General features: G+C 41.1%; 2 protein-coding genes across 2 annotated transcripts; one reads left to right on the top strand and one right to left on the bottom strand.

Moving 5' to 3' along the window:
- Nucleotides 1–1,908: 1,908 nt before the first annotated feature.
- zgc:55558 (GTPase KRas) lies at nt 1,909–6,042 on the top strand. Its single transcript, XM_063471614.1, has 5 exons — nt 1,909–2,208; nt 2,405–2,517; nt 3,581–3,759; nt 4,257–4,416; nt 4,513–6,042. The coding sequence occupies exons 2-5, from the start codon at nt 2,407–2,409 to the stop codon at nt 4,624–4,626; spliced, it is 564 nt and encodes a 187-aa protein (XP_063327684.1). The 5' UTR covers nt 1,909–2,208; nt 2,405–2,406; the 3' UTR covers nt 4,627–6,042.
- Nucleotides 6,043–6,712: 670 nt separating this feature from the next.
- On the bottom strand, nt 6,713–17,188 carry pold1 (polymerase (DNA directed), delta 1, catalytic subunit). Its single transcript, XM_063471613.1, has 27 exons — nt 17,015–17,188; nt 15,976–16,171; nt 15,715–15,828; nt 15,396–15,536; nt 15,067–15,192; nt 14,618–14,786; nt 14,134–14,248; nt 13,874–14,003; nt 13,568–13,734; nt 13,356–13,460; nt 13,056–13,196; nt 12,833–12,943; nt 12,557–12,748; nt 12,392–12,480; nt 12,178–12,294; nt 11,636–11,749; nt 11,350–11,497; nt 10,825–10,920; nt 10,582–10,719; nt 8,447–8,622; nt 8,117–8,269; nt 7,931–8,033; nt 7,708–7,840; nt 7,412–7,525; nt 7,264–7,316; nt 7,050–7,147; nt 6,713–6,945 (listed from the first exon to the last, which is right to left on the bottom strand). Exons 2-27 carry the CDS (start codon nt 16,160–16,162, stop codon nt 6,858–6,860), a joined length of 3,318 nt encoding a protein of 1,105 aa, XP_063327683.1. The 5' UTR covers nt 16,163–16,171; nt 17,015–17,188; the 3' UTR covers nt 6,713–6,857.
- Between the last annotated feature and the right edge of the window lie 681 nt (nt 17,189–17,869).

Genomic DNA, 17,869 nt, shown 5'->3' with positions numbered 1-17,869 from the left:
TTTTTTTAACAACAATCGATAAACATCTGGAAACTGAAAGATCCGCTGCTAGACTTCCAGATGAGGAATGTTGTCCCATTCTTGTTTAAAATAAGATTCTAGCTATGCAACAGACCTGGATCTTCTTTGTTGTATTTCTTGTTTAATGCTCCCGATGTTTTCAGCTGATCTGAACAGCAGACAGACCAGTTCAACACCCATACTCTTCTACTAGGAACCCATGCTGCTGAAATAGATGCAGTGCACGGTTTAGCATTGTTTTGCTGAAACATACAAGGCCTTCCCTTAAAAAAATATCATCTGGATAGTGCTGTGAAACCTGCCTTTCAGCTGATGTGTAATTCCACAGGATTTACAATGTTACAGTGTTACTACATACTATTGGAGGTCCTTCTCCTCTTTAGTCTGAGGGATGTTTTCCACAAAGAATTTCACTTTCAGTGGCTTTTTCTTTGCTTTAAATTGCATTTTTGGATGCCAACTGTGTTCAAAGACAATGGTTTCTGTACGTGTTTCTGGGTCCATGCAGTGATTTCAATGACAGAATCATGCCTGTTTTTAATGCAGTGCTGCCTGTGGGCTTGAAGATCAACTTTGACTTTTGGTCTTGTTCCTTGCACACAGAGATTTCTCTTGTTTCTCAGAATTTGGAGGTCATGATCTGCAAATGATTGCTTTCCGTTTTTCATCCATATTTTACACAGTGTCCCATTTTTAAAAAATGTTTTTGTGCAATTGGGGTTATACTACAGATGGTAAACAAAGAATATAAAACATGGAAATATGAAAATACTAGTGCAAAGTTCTTAGACTAGCTGTACCACGCAGCAAATCATAAATAATTGTCAGATGATCGATTAAATGCCACCACAAACATGGCTAGAAAATCCAGTTCAGTGACTCCAGCTTTGGGGCTAGAGTAGTGGTTAACACACGTTTGCTTACCATGCAAACGGTTGCTAGCTCAATTCCTGCAAGAGACAAAAATTCCCATTGGGGATGTCAGACAGGAAAGCAACCTGCTGTGATGACCCAGCTTTACCCGAGAAATTGTAAATAAAATCTTTTTGTGTAGGTATGTAATATAGATAATAAGACTATTAAAACGTAAAACAAATCAACATCATGACACACCACTAATAAAAAATTAGAAAAATAAAATTCTAAGTGTTCCTAGAGAAAGGTATTGCGAGAAGTAAAGCGCTTTAAAGGCAAGTAAAAGAATATGTCTCTATCCCACTTGATGATTTGTTGAGTGGGCCGTGCACTTCTTGTCTGTCTGTAACTCTCCCTATAAATCTAAAATTAAAAGTTTTTATCCAAGTTGAACTGCAACAGGTCTGAGACACCCAAATGTCATTTGGGAGACAAAAAAATAATATTCCTATATTACTATTATTTTATTTCATTTATGTTGCTGTTTTTAACTATGGTTTTTAACGGATTTTATTAACATAATAATTGGTGTATTAATAATTACATAGTTATTGTGCATTAACTAATTAATGCTGTTGCAGTTCCTCAATATGGCCACAAGGGGGCGATGAACACACATGTACTGTATAGTGCCGAGTTAAATATCGTAACACCTCCCATAAGCACTTTGAAAAGAAAATTAACTGAAAGTCACGATATGCAAAGCATTTACAAAGCTGCTGTTTGCTTCAAAGTTGTTTTTTGGACGTATAACATCGTATTGTTCGGTATTCAAATTAAATTTAGTTCTCTTTGTGAGCATTTCGAGGAAGATTGCCTTTTAAATGCCACGCCCGTTTTAAGCCGTACCTTTTAATAATTGGACCGCAGCAACTCTGGGAGAGGTCACGAACCAGTTCCCTGCTGTGATTGGACAGTTAAGATGTCCGTCTTCGTGCTGTGGTCTCATAGGCTGCTTCACCCGGGGATTAACGTAAAGGAAAAACGCTCTACTTCCAATGAACGACAATGAAGAATAAGTAGGAACTCGAACGAATCTGGGATTTTAATTATTTAATAACATAAATTCTGATTTTTACTAGTAGCTCAACAGTTTTACTTCAATATTTTTTGGACGCGTGGGTCAAATAAGAAAGTTCTGGACATATCCTGAAGTGTTTCTACAAGTGTCTAAAACAAGGAAATCAGGCTAACGTTATGTAGCGAGCTAATCTCATTTATCTAGTCCAAAACTCCGTTTTCATTTTACGCCGTTATAACTTCTTCACAAAGGTAAGCCAAGCAGTTTATGTCTCCATTTGGTAATCATTTCAGTCGACTCTTTGGCAAAAAAAAAAAAAAAAAAAGACTTTAAACGTCTGCGGATAAATTGGGTCAGTCAGTGTGTTCTTCGCCATGTCAGCTCAGTGAGGAAGGGGGCAAATTGTTAGATCTCTTAATGGTCACCTGTTGGCTTCATCCTCTGCAGGTATGACCGAGTACAAACTTGTGGTGGTCGGGGCAGGAGGTGTGGGCAAGAGCGCTCTCACCATCCAGCTCATCCAGAACCACTTTGTGGATGAATATGATCCAACTATCGAGGTAAGTGACCTGCAGACCCAAAGTGCTGTAATACATGGTCTAATCTGGCGCTTAACTAGCTTCCATACTGCTCATTAGTGCTACAGATGTGTTATTAATCAGGTTTTTATTTTATCTATCAGAATTTGTTCGGTTTTAATGGTTTATATGTCCCGGTGTTGTTGGAAGAATTGCCGCTTGGAGCAGTTACAAGGATCCCGTGTTTATTTAATAAATTCTTTTCATTTCTGGCAAATGTTTGTCCATGAAACTGAGTGTCCAACCCAAGCAAAATCCCAGTTTATGACCTCAGAAGGAGCGTTTCTGTTAAGTATCGCCATTGCATATTAAAAAGATTTCCAGATTAATGTAGATTTTAGTTTTACAGTAGTGCAGTTACATCTCAGGATTGCTATTCCTGCTGCACGACCACGTAACAAATCTTTTAAAGTGTTTTTGTTTAACACTGAGCTGATTTTAACACAATTTAATTTCATGTTTTTCTGTTAAGAGATTCACAGTCTTTATATATTTTGTGTCTGTAAATGGTGTACGTCACCACGTGGACTGTCAGTCAGGCCAGAAACCTTGTTAAAACCTGCCCAAAACCTTCTAACACTGTAGTCCTCTGCCAAGGCAAGAGTTGAACTGGAGGTGCAGCTTTGTCAGCAAGACTGTGCATGAAACACCAAGGTGAAGAGGTGGAGCATGGGGCAAGGGATGAGCAAATATCCGTTAAATTTCTGTGCAAATCCAGACCTCTTTAATTTAAAATTGTTAAACAGACCTTTTGCCTCGGCAGAGCTCATGCCCTCGGGATAACCTTCTAGTTTAAAGATGGCAATATTTGATAAAAATATAATCATCTTACCTGCAAATAACTGTCATGTTCTAAATTATCCCGTGTAAATAAACGTCAGCCTTCGTGCCAGTAAATGGTGCGATTCCATAATTGCTTATAAAATATTCACACTTGAGCACATTGATTTCAAAACCACCTAATCACCAAGATCTTGTTGCTACATGATGCAGCAGCGTAAGACTCAGGATGATGCAATCCGGCCTAACTCGTGCTGTCTTGCAGGACTCGTACAGAAAGCAGGTGGTGATTGATGGAGAGACATGTCTGCTGGACATCCTGGACACTGCAGGTCAGGAGGAGTACAGCGCCATGAGGGACCAGTATATGAGGACGGGAGAAGGCTTCCTCTGTGTGTTTGCCATCAACAACAGCAAGTCCTTTGAGGACGTTCACCTTTACAGGTACAGGAAGTTTCGCGGGTTCACGTCAGCACATACAGCTGGACAAAGAATTCAAACAGTGGTCTCCAAGTAGGACTAATTCCTTGTTTCAGTCACACAGAGATTTAAGACAGCTGTGCATAGCTGTCTCAACTGTGCACATTTAGGCACTCAAAGGCTATTTCCTGTTTAGCGAGAACTGCACTCAGTTGTCTACCAAATATCTGCAGATAAACTTAGCATGTCTGCAATTTTTGTGGGGTCATTTGTACATTTCGTAACTGATCCAAAAATGTTTTGACTTGTAAATATAAAACGTTGCAAACAGGGAAGCCACAGATAAAAGTGTAACACACACAGAACCCAGTGAGTGTTGCAACACCAACTAAATTATTCTGTCTGCAAATGATAAAACTAAAAAAACTACAGGTCTTCAGTCTGGCCTGCTGAATATTATCGTCAGTCTGAACTGATCGACCAGTGTTTGCAACGTGCTCTGTCGCGTGTGTTCTCCTCAGAGAGCAGATCAATAGGGTGAAGGACAGCGACAGCGTCCCCATGGTGCTTGTGGGGAACAAGAGCGACCTCAGCACCCGCACAGTGAAGACGCAGCAGGCGCAGGAGCTGGCGAGGAGCTACGGCGTGCCGTTTGTAGAGACCTCCGCCAAAACCAGACAGGTAACGGTAACCTGTCGACAGCACTCATCAATCCATTCTTGTGTTCCTGAATAAAACCTCTTAAAACGTCGAATCGGCTTCTTCTCTATTTTGCAGGGTGTGGAGGAAGCTTTCTATTCTCTAGTACGTGAGATCAGAAGATACAAGGAGACCAACCGCAGCAACAAGAAGAGCAAGAAGAACACTCAGAGACGTTGCATGATACTATAGCAAACCACACACAGAGCCAGCATCACTTACAGCACTTGTTTCTTCCTCCCCTCATCCCCACAACTGCCCCTGCACCTTGGAGACATCGCACACACCTCCACACAAGGATGTAGACATGCGGGGAAAGAAAAAACATCTATTTTTATTGGTGTGAAAGTTTCCAGTTATGGTGTGTATTCACAAGGTTTGTTATTCATACATTCATGTGCAGTGTCAATTTAGCAGCGTTTGGGCAAGTGTACTTTTTAAATGTGGTTTTATTGGAGTTTAGTGAGTCATTTTTAGCTTCCGTTGACCGTTTAGACGTCAGGAGTTCACGGTAATGCATCACTGCACTTTACGCTGTCACATTTCCATTTATTATTGTAGTGCTCAGCACATTTCCACTTTTTTTTTTTTCATAAAATTTGCTGAATGGTCAGTGTTTGACATCATGAGGAAACTGTTTAAATGAGCTGGAGAGTTTGGAGGTTTTATTTTTTTCCTGTGAGACCACTTTACCATGGACACGTAGTTAGTCAAAACCTTTTCTAAAATCGTTCCCCTTGTGTGCATTTTTTAAAATACATATAGGTTGGTGCAGTCTCTGGGGCTTGAAACACATCAGCATTATTTACTTTTGAATTAATTTTTTCTAAAAAAAAAAAAATGTTGTCTCGTAGGATTTCCACGTTAACAAACCTCAAAACTGTGTTTCAAACTCCCAGGTGCACTTTAGTCACTTCCTGTTGTGTGGTTAATGCAGATTTTAGAATTAGTGCCACTTTAAAAGCTACTCAGGAATACAGCGTCGTATCAGACGCTGATTTATAACAGAGAAAAATCAGACGATCTGATGCCTCTGCTCGTCATTTTTTTAAGGCCGTTATTGGTGTGAACATTCACACTTGACTCCACTTTTAACAGTTTTTTTGCCAGTCCTAGTGTTGTCAGGGGTTCGTTACTGTGTCCAAACACTGTTTATGTGACACCAAACTCTACCACAGCACGTAGTTTGTGAAAACAACGCTGTGGTACTACACAAAACATGTCGAGCACAGTAACACTCGTGAGGTGTGGTCATACCCAATGCTGGATGATAAGGTTATCCAACAGAGCAGTGTAATTAATGGATTGTTAAATTTATATACATTTATATAATCATTTTTCTGTTGAACTACAAACATCCGACAATTTAAAAACCAGCATCTGTGTATTTACTAAAAACTACGTCACTGTTCAGTGAACTAACTTCAGGGGAGTTGCATCCTGCTAACAAGTCAATCCATCCATGTAGGATTTTTACTTTTTTAATTGTCTTAACCAGAAGGCTCTGACTGCCTAATGCATATATGATTATTATATGATCAAGGAGGTTAACTGAGTAAGACCTTGTAAATCTGTAATGCGCTCTGCTGTAAGAAACGAGTAAAAGTCTTCAGCTTTTACATGGTGTCTGTTTTGTTTATATAATTTTTACTTGCAGGCTTTTGAGAGGGAATAACTGATATGCAACAGGTGCATGTACCTGAATTAGGATGCAGCTTATGATGTAAATTTCCAACGTTTAAGAGTTTTTTTGCAGCCCTGCCTTGAGAAAGCGTCACCTGCACTTGCACAGGTGATCTTCAGACCAAGCCTCACAGAAGTTATCAGACTGATTTTTGACCAAACATTGTGTCAGCTCTCAAAAAAGGAAAAGTAAAAAATAATTTTACCTATCAGCGCTTTTGAACATGAAGTTGTACCAGCGGTTTCCCCAGACCTGCTTTGCTCTCCCGTTGCCGCTTGCAGCTATATTTACGGGTTTTTCTTCTGAAGTGCGAAATCAGTGGGGAGGAAGGGCTGTGGTTTGAGGTTTGACTGAGACAAAGTGCTGAAGGTAATCAAGTTCCCCTTTTCATTTCTGTGAAATTATGCACTTTGATGTCAAAGACTCGGGTGTGTAAGTACGTACACAGCTGAACAGGGTCATTCAGAAACTGTAGATGTGATGCTGTTGACGTGTGTTGATTCATCACTTCTAATGAGATTCCCTTTTAAATGTTCAGTGAGTAAAAACCACAATTTCTTTTCTGATTTTATTTTACAAAACTCTACTTATTGTCATTTATTCATATTAGAAAACACAGAAAATAGTCATATATATGCATTTCTTTTTTCTTTTTTTTTTTTAAACAAAAGACAGAAAATACAGTGAAAGGTCGTCTGAATTTAGGCACATGAGCGATCGCAGTGAGCTAGCGTCTCCCTCACCATCCGAAACGAGACACCAGCTTGCTCTGGTCATCCAGGTCTTTCTGAACCTTTTTCCTCATGTAGAAGATCGGACAATCCCGGCTGCAGAGGAGACAGCGGGTACAGCGTTATTGTAATTCTGCTGCAAACCAATCAACCGTTGTCCGTTATCATGAAAATGATCATAATGTCATTCATATACACACCTGGTGCACAACACATCTTCATGGAGTGAGCCTTGACAGCGCTGACACTGAGTCCACAAGCGAGAGAAACGCTCCTCCAGCGCATTCAGGTGAAAGATCTGTGGTCGATAATGTGCTCATTAGCAATGCACTAAGACAGACCTAAATTTTATTGGTTTAGTTTTTATCTCCCGACACTCTGATAGAGCAGAGCTATTCTGCTCTGCCACTTTACCTCTTTTTGGTAGAGCTCAGACTCTTTCTTCTTGCAGAAATCACAAACGGCCGCTGCAAAGATGCAAATTGCATGTTAAACTTCCAGCTTTGTCATTTTCCAAAACACCAGCTGAAGTAAAGAAGGTGGGAATTGCACACACACACACCATCTGTCTTGAGCACAGCTTTGCAGCCAATACAGGTGCTTCTCTTCTGAGCAAACGCCATGAGGCCTCCAACCTTTGAGGTTAACACAGTTTTACAGCGTGTGTGGTCGCCCTCTGAAACACACCACCAAATTCAAGAGCAACGATAAGATTCACAGTAACACATCACACCTCCTACGATTATGTTCACAATAACTGTTTTTGGAAAGTCTAGTTCTTATTTCTACTTCAGTTAACTTTTTTAAACTCGTATTTTCCATACATGTTAAAATACTTGCTCAGGTGTGCTGACTTACTGAGCAGGATGCTCTCTGCTTTGCTCTCTCCCAGGATGGGCTCAAATATTCTCAACAGAGGTTTGGACAGCTGCTGCTCCAGGTAGTATTGTGTGTCAATGGGAATGTTGTTCTCCAGCACGTAGATGGGGTCCTGAATGGAAATGTGGTATGGGGATCATTATCACAGCTGAATGTTTCCACTAAGAAGGGAACAGATGAAACATCAACACGCCCTACACACCTCTGACTTCATGTATGCCGCTGCTCCCTTCGCAGCCTTGATGATGACATACGGGACTCGGTCTCCCAGGTTGGGGGCGCTACCTGCATCTCTTTTCCTCATCCTGTAAATCAGATTTAAAGGCTTAAATGTTTTTTTCTTATTTGAAGTAAGACACCTCGGTATTTAGTTATCAACCAATCGGACCTCTCTGCTAGCTCCACGTGCGCCTGCTTGCCAGCGTACTCCTGGGCAGTGCGCGTTAGCTCCTTGGTGATGACCAGCTGGCTGATGTCGATGCGATTGCAGAGCAGGTCTGAGATCACCTCTTTGGCGTGTTCCACGGCCCCCTGGGGATCCCTGAAGAAACATCACAACAGCTCTGGTTATTGTTTTTAAGCCATGTCAGCATCTCTGGTTCATAATCAACCAGACTGTCAAAGACAGAGCTGAGCAAATTAAGTCCAAAGTTTAGAAATCATGACTTATTTCTGGACTCCACTAAATAAACTGAGTGCAGCCAGCGTATGCGTTTACCTGTCTATGAGGATTTTCTGCAGACAGGTGTTGATGAGGTTAGCCACCAGAGGGCAGTTGTCTCTGCGGACGGTCTCAATTCCTTTGCAGTCCATTTTGTCATGCGTGCTTGCACTGGAGGAGAAATACAGGCCTGCGTAGCGCTTCTTATTGATCAGCAGATATGGGTAGTACACCTGGTGAAATATTAATAAAGACATAATTAATACAGCAGCTCTTTGAAAGCATCGGGTCTAAGCTAAGAGGACCTGACTGCAAACCCCGGTCACCTTTAGACCTTCACTAGGACTCAGGATAGAGGAAGACAGTGACACATACAGGAAGCAAAAGGCCAAACATTGGGCAACTGAACTGAAACATGACACACAGTCCTGAACTGTGCTGAACAGCGCGAATCTGGTAAATACTGGAAATTACTTGCTGGCTTGTACTGCTTGGTTACAATTTAAAAAGAAAAAAAGTTTGTATAAAACAATCCATCTAATTATCTTTCTAATGATCTGATATGCACCACTGCAAAGGTAAAATAATGAAGGTCATTCCAAATTAACCAAACTCTCAAGGCAAACTAATTTTCAATCACAACAATTTAATATTCGTCTGCATCAGTGATTGAAGAAACTATTAACACATCATTATGACCCCCCCCTCCCACACACACACACACACACACACACACATACACAGTGTGAATATAAATGAAAGTGAACTTTGTAGTGTTTTTATTTTTATGTGGCCAATTATATTCACAACACAGACCTGCATCATGAAATAAAGCCATAACATAAGCGCCCCCTGTTGGAGTTGGGGGGCAGTTCCTGCTTCAGTGACAACAGCAGGCTACAAAACTGTTCGGGACTTTATTATCTTGCAGAGTCAGTTTTCCAGGTAATAAGTCAGTGCTTTTTGAACATTTTTAAGATCTTCAGATCACCTCATCTTAATCCATTTGAATCACATTTTCAAAGGTTTGAAAACTAGAACCCTGCCTTGCAGCTGCATGTTTCTGTCCTACAGTCACACTGCAGTTCATATCAGTGTTTAACCAGACTCATAACAGGCTGCTTAAATAAATTAAGGGGAACACTTAATCATCACAGCATAATGGAAAATAATTTCAGCTTCAGGGATGTAAGTCTGTTAATTTTACCTGCACCGATGTTGAGGCGCCAGCAACATTTGCAGCATGAACGCACATGTTGTGGCATGACTAGATTGTATTTGCAGCAAATAAAGTGGGCGTAAAATGCAGAGACAAATATTTACAAAATAAAAAAGATAAACAAATAAATAGATCTGCAGCTGTTATTTATTAAACTACATTCACACCAAAACTAAGAACTTCAAGACAGACAAACATGATTCCACCACATTTTTACACTGGTCACTCCCCAGTTGGCCTTGCACCCAGCACATCCTTGCTGTTGCTCCATTGGTAGCAAATAGGTATTTACATTTTTTCCCCCCTCAATCAAAAGAAAGTTTTCCACACAGTCATGCATTTGAGTGAACTGGTGGACATGCGTACCAGATGTACTGTATATGATCAGTTTTCCTACACGCTATTTTGAAGTGCTGTATGTGATGTCTTTTTGATGATCCTGATGAAGTCTACAGACCAAAACACATTAGTCAAAGAATGAAGTTGTTCTTCATACTACAAATGTTGCTGGAGCAACTTTAGCTTCTTCAGCTGTTTTTGGATCTGCCAGTTCTGTCATTCCCCGGAAAATACCACTCAAGCTGCACGCCACTGGGCTATATGCAAAGGTCACAGTAAAAGCTGTCAGACCCTTATACCATGGTCATGAAGCCTGTTCCTCCATGACCAGATAACAGTGCTGCTGTTGGGCTCAGAATCTTCTATGTGTGCTTTGTTTAACAGACTGTAAAACCAGTCAGCAGGAAATAGGAGAGACCGTGACCACCACCTGGAAAAACCACTTCTCTTTTTGGGGGCTGTCTTGTTGTTGCCTTTGGCATGCACCAGTTGTCACTTTCATTTGCACCAAAACAGCTGAAACTGTTTCACAATGGTTTATCTGTCCTAACAGGACAAAAATATCGAGATCAAGTGTTTTGAGCAGTGTACATGTAGAGAAGTCGGAGAAGAAATTTCTGGACTGAAACGGTACCTTCTCAAACTCCAGTTTGATGGGTGGTGTGAAATGGGATGATACCCACTCGGCCGCCTCTCTCCCGATATCCATGGCCTCTTTTACTGTTGCAACTCCAAGCTTTACCATGACAGAGTCCGTGTCTCCATAAATTACCTGAATAGGACAAAATAAAAATGAAAAAACAAAACATAACGTGTCAAGTGTTTTTGATACATCAGATCATCAAGGAATAAGAGATTGGTTCATAACTGGGCTCACCCTGGCGTCAGCCTGGTAGCCATTGGAAAGTGTGTACTTAGACTCCACCAGCTGCTTGGTTTGCTCAATCATCTGTCTTCCAAAACCAGTGACACTCTGGATGAGACAAAATGCAATATTTCAATACATTTAATCACTAAATTACCAATGATGCTGGAAAAACATTTAGCCTTTCAGCCACACTGCAGGCCAGAAGTTTTGATGTTTAGGGAAAAGATCTTCTCACAAAACAACCTGAAACTGAGATCACTGTAGTTCAGCTATCACCTACACAAAGTCTTTGTTTTTGTATTTTTTTGTGGGGGTAGGGTAACATTTTCTCCACCTGTTCTGTGGTTTCTTTTTCAACACTAATCTTTGCCCTACATCTCTGATGTTTTCTATTTACATCTGTGCACAATACAAAGTACAGTGCAAAGTAGTTTAATGAAGGCAACCTGGTTTAGACTGACAAATGCAGTTTTGCAGATCCTGAATTGTGAACATTTGATGTCCAAAAAAAGTCATCCGATCTAAAGCGCTGACCTGTGAGATCTCTAGGCAGGGCAGTTTGCCCACTTGGGCCCCCGTGAAGCCATACACAGAGTTCGCGCTGATTTTGAGGGCCAGCTGTCGGCCGTCCAGCACCTGCTTCTTGAAGGGGTCGGTTTCCTTTTTTAGCTCTGCTTTGGCCCTGCAGACAGACGGTGGGATCACACAGGTTGTGAACTCATAGATCAACCATTTCCAACTCAACTCTTCTTCTACAGCTTTTGGAAGATCGTCATTCCAGTCCAAACAGTTTCTGTGATTTATTTTAAACAATTCAAACCTCTTTCTGGCAGACAGCAGGTTTTCCAGGATCTCTGGGAGAAGTCCCTTTCTTAGAGAACTCTTCACAAAGAGATCGCCTGTTGGAGTCTTGATGAAGTCCTCTGGAGCCAGGCTGAACACATACAATCATTTAATAACTGTTCAATATCATTTTTGTACTTTTCCACAGAGGTAGACAAAACGCATTAAGCTTATGAAACTAAAGGCAAGAAAGTTGTGTATACACATGTGAACAAAACTCCTACATGGCTGAACTTAGAGTTTGAAAGTCGGAACAGAGTTGGTGGAAACTGGAGTTGTTTGTCGACCTTTTCATTTCAAACTCAGTAAATCTTTGCAAAGCTTCTTACTAATTTAAAAGTGGTCGCCACAGCGGGTCGCTCTGCGCATTTCATTTGGCTGATTTTTAACGCTGGCTCTCTGTCCTGAGACAACCCCAAAGGGATGCAAATCTCAGAATCTCTGAATCCAGAGTTTTGCTTGTTAGGAGAATGCATAAACCATTACACCACAGGACCACCTAAAAAGAAAATTGCTTACCCCAGTTTATCCACTGAGCCCTTCTGCAGCAGAGTGGTGTAGCACAGATTGTGAGCCATCATGATGGACGGATACAAGGAGGAGAAATCCAATGTGGCAATGGGAAGGCTGTAATATCTACACCGAAGAGAGCAGGGTAGAAAATTACATGATAAAGCTGCACATGTAACACAAGTGGACAACAGTGGACTCACACAATCATAGATACATTTACCCTTTCTCTGGCTCGATGACAGTAGCTCCAGTGTAGTCCTCGCCTCCTTCTGTCTTTACAACGGGCATTACCAGATCCTGTTTCATGGCCTAAACATAAACACGCACTCAGTTTCCAAATCCCAGGTATGCAAATGCAGGAGCCATGTTTGCTCGGCATTGTTACCTGTCGCAGCAGCTGAGAGACTACTTTGATCTGCTGGCCTCGTGAGAGCAGGTACGTGAGAGGCACACCGGTCACTCTGGCCATCTCCATGTAGTTAATCACACACATTAGCTTCTGCAGCAGGCGCAGGGGCAGATAGGCGTCTTTCAGGCAGTAGACTGCCAAACGACGGCGCGTCTGTTCATTTCCATTCTGTGACGGAGGAAGAAAGGGAAAAACAAATTAGTATTAGATTATATTTTTTTTTAATCCCCAACAAGGCTGTCTTGATCTTACCTGCAAATCAGTGATGATTGAGTGCTGCACATCCTCCTTCTGCTCTTGCAAAAAGTGGAAACTCACAGCGTTCAGTGTGTATGAGCGCAACTTATAATCCCTGAGAAGAACCTGAAAGAAAAGGCACCAACTCAAAGCTCAGTCTTTCCCTAACAACATTCCCAAATACAAAATGTACCACATAATGTCTTTGCTGACCTGCACAGAATGAGAAAGTACTGACCTGCAGCAGGTCGAACTGAACACGGCCCTCCATGTTAATGGTCTTGTTTTCTCTGCGGCCCATCTGCTTGCTCTGAAAATTCAAGTCTTTCAAAACTGATTTGATGCCTCGCACTCGGCCCAAGTACGGAAAATAATTCACCTGAAAACGAGAGAACATTTATCACCTAGTGGATAAACACGGGAATGAATGAGCAATTAGGTTTTTCCATTAAATCTTCAATATACACGTTGAAGCTTCATCTTTCAAGAATATTTCAGGCCTTGTCAGTGGACTAAAATAAATCAAGCTCCATCTAACCTTCAAAGCAGCTGCCCTGTTGAGCAAGTACGGAAAGTCAAAGTTTTGGATGTTGTAGCCAGTAATAATGTCTGGATCCACAGTCCTCAAAAACTCAGCCCAGCTCTGCTCATACAGACACAAAACGAAAAAAAAATATGACTTGAAAGGAAACAAGGAAACCATATCAAACTATGTTTGCATTTCACTGCTTTAAATGTACACGTGTATACCTGCAGTAACTTCGTCTCTTGTGTGAAGCACAGTATCTGAGAGCCAACGATGCTGGCGCAGGACTGCAGGGTGAAGACTGTGCGAATGAAGGGCTCCGTCTCACCCTGACGCTGCACCATAGATGCAATTTGAATCACAGGATCTTTGTCCGGCTCTGGGAAGATTCCTGGAAGTAAAGAGGCAACACCAGAGTCATTTGATTTTCATCAAGTTAGACCAGCCTTGGTCATGCGCTTACATAACTTTTTAACAGTTATTCTAACGCAGAGTAAGAACTCCAGAGAATTCTTTTGTAAACAAAGCACCTTTTCTTCCTGCGCACTCTATGTCAAAGCTGAGGACTCTGAGCGGTGCAATCCTCTGCCAGTCTCCCTCTGCAGGGTGACTTATCAGATCCTTCCATCCCACATCCACCTCATACTGACACAAGGAGGCCTGGAGGGAAAGAACAAGAGTGGCAAAGTTCACAAACACCATTTACCTATACAAAAACATTAAAACCGCATGATCGAACATGAAAGTGAACTAGTGACCAAGGTAACATCGTGAGAGATTGTACACCCACCTTTCCTGGGGACTGAGAACTGGTGTTATCCGTGCTCTTCTCTTCACGCACTCTGTACTTCCCTTTTGGGAGCTCAATCCAACAGCAACCCACCACGTCACTGTCCACCATAAACCTGACAACACATACACATGCATGAATACACATACACACACAGTCTAAAGAGACACAATGTTGATTTTTTTTTAAATTTACTGGCAGTTTTCTACATACGACATTTATCCAAATAATTTCGTTAATTACAATAAATGGCTTCCTTTGAACACTTTAACAATGCTGAGATTTCAACTGTGTTTTTGCATACAAGGGTAAGCAGAATTACGGCAACAGAACGCTACAGTGAGTATAAGTTTAACCTTTGGTTTCTTTTGGCATTTTCAAAATAGATACAGCTTTCTTTTGTGTATTTAAAAGATAATGGTCATTTTCATCTCTCCACCATGTTTTCAAAATTATTTTTTACCTTTTTCTTAAGCACACACACCTGATTTCAAAGTCTATGTTGGCCTCGTAGGATTGGTAATTGCTGGTAGGGAAATGGGAAAACTTAAAGCCCTGTTCCAGCAGTCTCTTTGCGGGGGCGATGAGACGAGGCATCGCCATGGTTATCCGCAAGAAATCGATAATGCGTTTCCCATGGTAACCATACATGCCTGTGAGAAAGAAACAAAAAAACAAAAACAAAAAGAGGGATAAGTGAAGTTTTCATCTCAAATGAACATCATTTTGTTTTATAAATCGTATAAGATTGTAAACACACAGTAATAAAATATAAAAGTTAATGTAAGTTAATGTATTACTGAATGTTGCTATCCAACAAGGTTCAAGACCTTGATCACAATACACATCTGCATTTGTGCTTGTCTTCACAGACTCTCTGTTTTTTTGTTTTTTTCCACTTAATAATAAACTTTAAACGCCACTTGTACTCACTCTCTTTGCGGGTGATGTCCACAGCCAACACTGTGACTGAGATATTGTCCTTATTGGAGCGCATGTCCTTCAGGACAGCAGAGTTCAGCTCCTTTTTAAATTCCACCAGGTGAGCAGACGTGAACCCTTTTCAATTAAAGCAAACAGAGGGCAACATTAGATATAGAGCATGAATTACATTTTTATTATTTTCTCCCTAAAAGCAGAAATTAGACAGCTCAGAACAAAGAGAAGAGGTTACAACTGTAACAGCTACTTTAAAGCTATTTATAGTGAGGAAATGTAGTATATCACATAAATGCAAAGTCAACATGATGACAAGCACTCACCATTTGGAGCAGGAACGTAGAAGTAAGGGGCAAAGCCGTGAACATGGCAGCACACGCTGTTGCCATTGTCTGTTACACCAAACATCCGAATGATTGGCACTTTTCCTTGCGACTGACCGGGCATGCCCGCTACCGTTTCCCCTGCATGACACAAAACCACAATATTCATGATCAACAATGAATATGCTCTGAAAGGTTGATATAACTGTAAGTCAGCTCGGATGTTTTCATATGATGCTACAAGCTGGCCAGGTCGATATTTCTGGGACTCAAATTTAGAGAAAAAGCAGCTTTGACAAACATTATATTTGATAATTACCCAAATAGTAGTCCAGATCAATCTGCTGGAACACCAGAGTATCAGATGATGGGTCCAGTGAGGGGGCAGGAGGACGTCGCCAGCGAGGGTTTAGGTCTGTTGAGAAAAGGTCACCTGACAGGATGGAAGAGGAAATTAAATTATCATGCTTGAGGGATCTGTAACTTTACTACAGGTAACTAAATAACTCATTAAATTCCTCCTGGGTAATGAGAACATTTAAATCACCTGTGAATGTGCGCTTTGCAGTTTAATACTCACCTACTGGAATAACATCGTGTCCCGCCTGCCCCTCCATCTCCTCTGCATCCATATCTGCTTCTTCAAACATGGACAACTCCTCTTCAAACTGTGAAGGACTGTCCTCCCATTCCCCCATCGTTTTACCCCGTTTGGCCTGGGATGGACCACCCATGAGACGGCTGCCGTTGTGTCGTTTATGATCCATGCCTGCAAGCTGATTTACAGAAAACTTGGTAAAAATCTATGGAACAAATTTGGAGGTTAAAAGTCTGTAATATGTTTAAGCACTTAAATGTGCAAGCTCATGCGGTCAAAGTGTAGTTAGGAAAATGAGTTTTAGTTAACATAAAGCTCGGCATTTAACATATTCTTCTAACCATTTTCTAAACAGAAATGAACCAAAATTGTTTCTGCAGGGAAAATCCTGTAAGTATGGCTCTTTGCTCGGTCTATATTACTCCTGATCTGTAGTCAGCCACAGCATATAATGAGTAAATATGTAGGCCAGTGACAGATAAAATTAGTGCAATGCTTTCAGTAATAATTCATTATAGCTGCACTGGAGGGTATTTACAAGTGAAAGGTAGAATGTACAAAGAGTTACAATAAGAAGAAGGAGCGATATCAGAACACAGGATAAAAGGGAACACATGCAGTCTCGACACCGACCGTCAAAAACACAGTAAAACATAACTGGGACTAGTAGTAATCATCCACAACCTTCCCACTGCACAGCCTGTTGCCATGTTACTGTGAGTGCTGTTGCACACCTTTTAGCCCCACACACTACACTACACAGTTAGCATCACATCCAAACAGTGCAGGTCTCTGTCCCCATCACCTCTACATTTGTGATAATTCATCCACGTGTCAATGGCGTACTTTCAAATGTAACATTTGACTGGAAGGTATTAAATTATATGACACTCAATAATGTAGCAGTAAAGCCTCATGACAAAATACAGGGACGTTTCTTTTCTTTGTAAGAGCTAAGGCAGTAAGCTAGCGCGCGCGGGTATAAACACATACAGGTCTCGCGCCCTCGGGCTAATCTTACCCAGTTGTAGAAGCAATCCTTCCGTGAAATCTGCCACGAAAACTTATCAGTGGCTGCCGCGTTTCTAACTTCTAAACGCCTAACAATGGCACTTCCTCACAACAGAGCCGGACTGACAACAGCTCCCGCCACCCTTCTTTGATTTGTGAACTTTCACCGACGAACGCGCGGAAATTTTGCGTCTAGATACCAGGCTAAGAAATAAAGCAATGGACAATTACGTCACAGAATGGGCGGAACCTAACGGCATAAAAGAGGAAGTTGAGCGCGACTCGACTAAACCCAGTGCAACAAAAAGACCGTGCTTTCCCGGCAAAATGACGTCGGATGGTACGTAGTCCTAAGGGAGGGAAATTTGCTCTTTTTTTTTTTAACCGTCTTTCCTGTTTTTTTAGATAGACAGATAAATAGATATTTGGCATGCTTCATTCATTTAAGTAGTGTAATTGAGTTAGAATTGGCAAAAGCTGTGGTAATTAGTTAATTGTTTATTCAGTGCATGCTTATACACGTATTAAATAGTTAATGCATGCCTATATATGTATATAAATTACTTTATTTTTCTCATATAGTCGTAAGCACAGACTGAATATATAGTATGTGTTGTAAATGCGCACTTTAAATGACTTCACTTTTAATAAAAACTGTTAAATCCTCATAGCAGGAGGAAATGGCTGATGAAGTGTCTGCACTTGTATCTGAACTCAACAGTCTCATCCAGCGAATACGTGATGGACTGGACTAAATCAAGACTATACTTTCTAAACTATTACTGCTGCAGATGTTTTATTGAGCAATAGAGTATAGTTTGGAAATAAGCTGTTTTGCACAATTTGGAGTTGGCAAGAGGAAGTG

This window comes from Pelmatolapia mariae, linkage group LG4 (assembly GCF_036321145.2).
Source record: "Pelmatolapia mariae isolate MD_Pm_ZW linkage group LG4, Pm_UMD_F_2, whole genome shotgun sequence".
NCBI classification, from domain to species: Eukaryota; Metazoa; Chordata; class Actinopteri; order Cichliformes; family Cichlidae; genus Pelmatolapia; species Pelmatolapia mariae.
The sequence above is the reverse complement of the archived record's forward strand: the minus strand, read 5'-3'. Positions and strand labels throughout refer to the sequence as shown.

Bases quoted from the DNA above. Each gene is read 5' to 3' on its own strand.
- zgc:55558 (XM_063471614.1), top strand. From the start codon at position 2,407: ATGACCGAGTACAAACTTGTGGTGGTCGGGGCAGGAGGTGTGGGCAAG. The intron at 2,518-3,580 runs GTAAGTGACCTG...GCTGTCTTGCAG, and splicing joins AATATGATCCAACTATCGAG to GACTCGTACAGAAAGCAGGT. The intron at 3,760-4,256 runs GTACAGGAAGTT...TGTTCTCCTCAG, and splicing joins GAGGACGTTCACCTTTACAG to AGAGCAGATCAATAGGGTGA.
- pold1 (XM_063471613.1), bottom strand. From the start codon at position 16,162: ATGGATCATAAACGACACAACGGCAGCCGTCTCATGGGTGGTCCATCC. The intron at 11,750-12,177 runs GTAAGCAATTTT...GTATGTGTTCAG, and splicing joins GGCTCAGTGGATAAACTGGG to CCTGGCTCCAGAGGACTTCA. The intron at 8,623-10,581 runs GTACCGTTTCAG...ATATTTCACCAG, and splicing joins TCAAACTGGAGTTTGAGAAG to GTGTACTACCCATATCTGCT.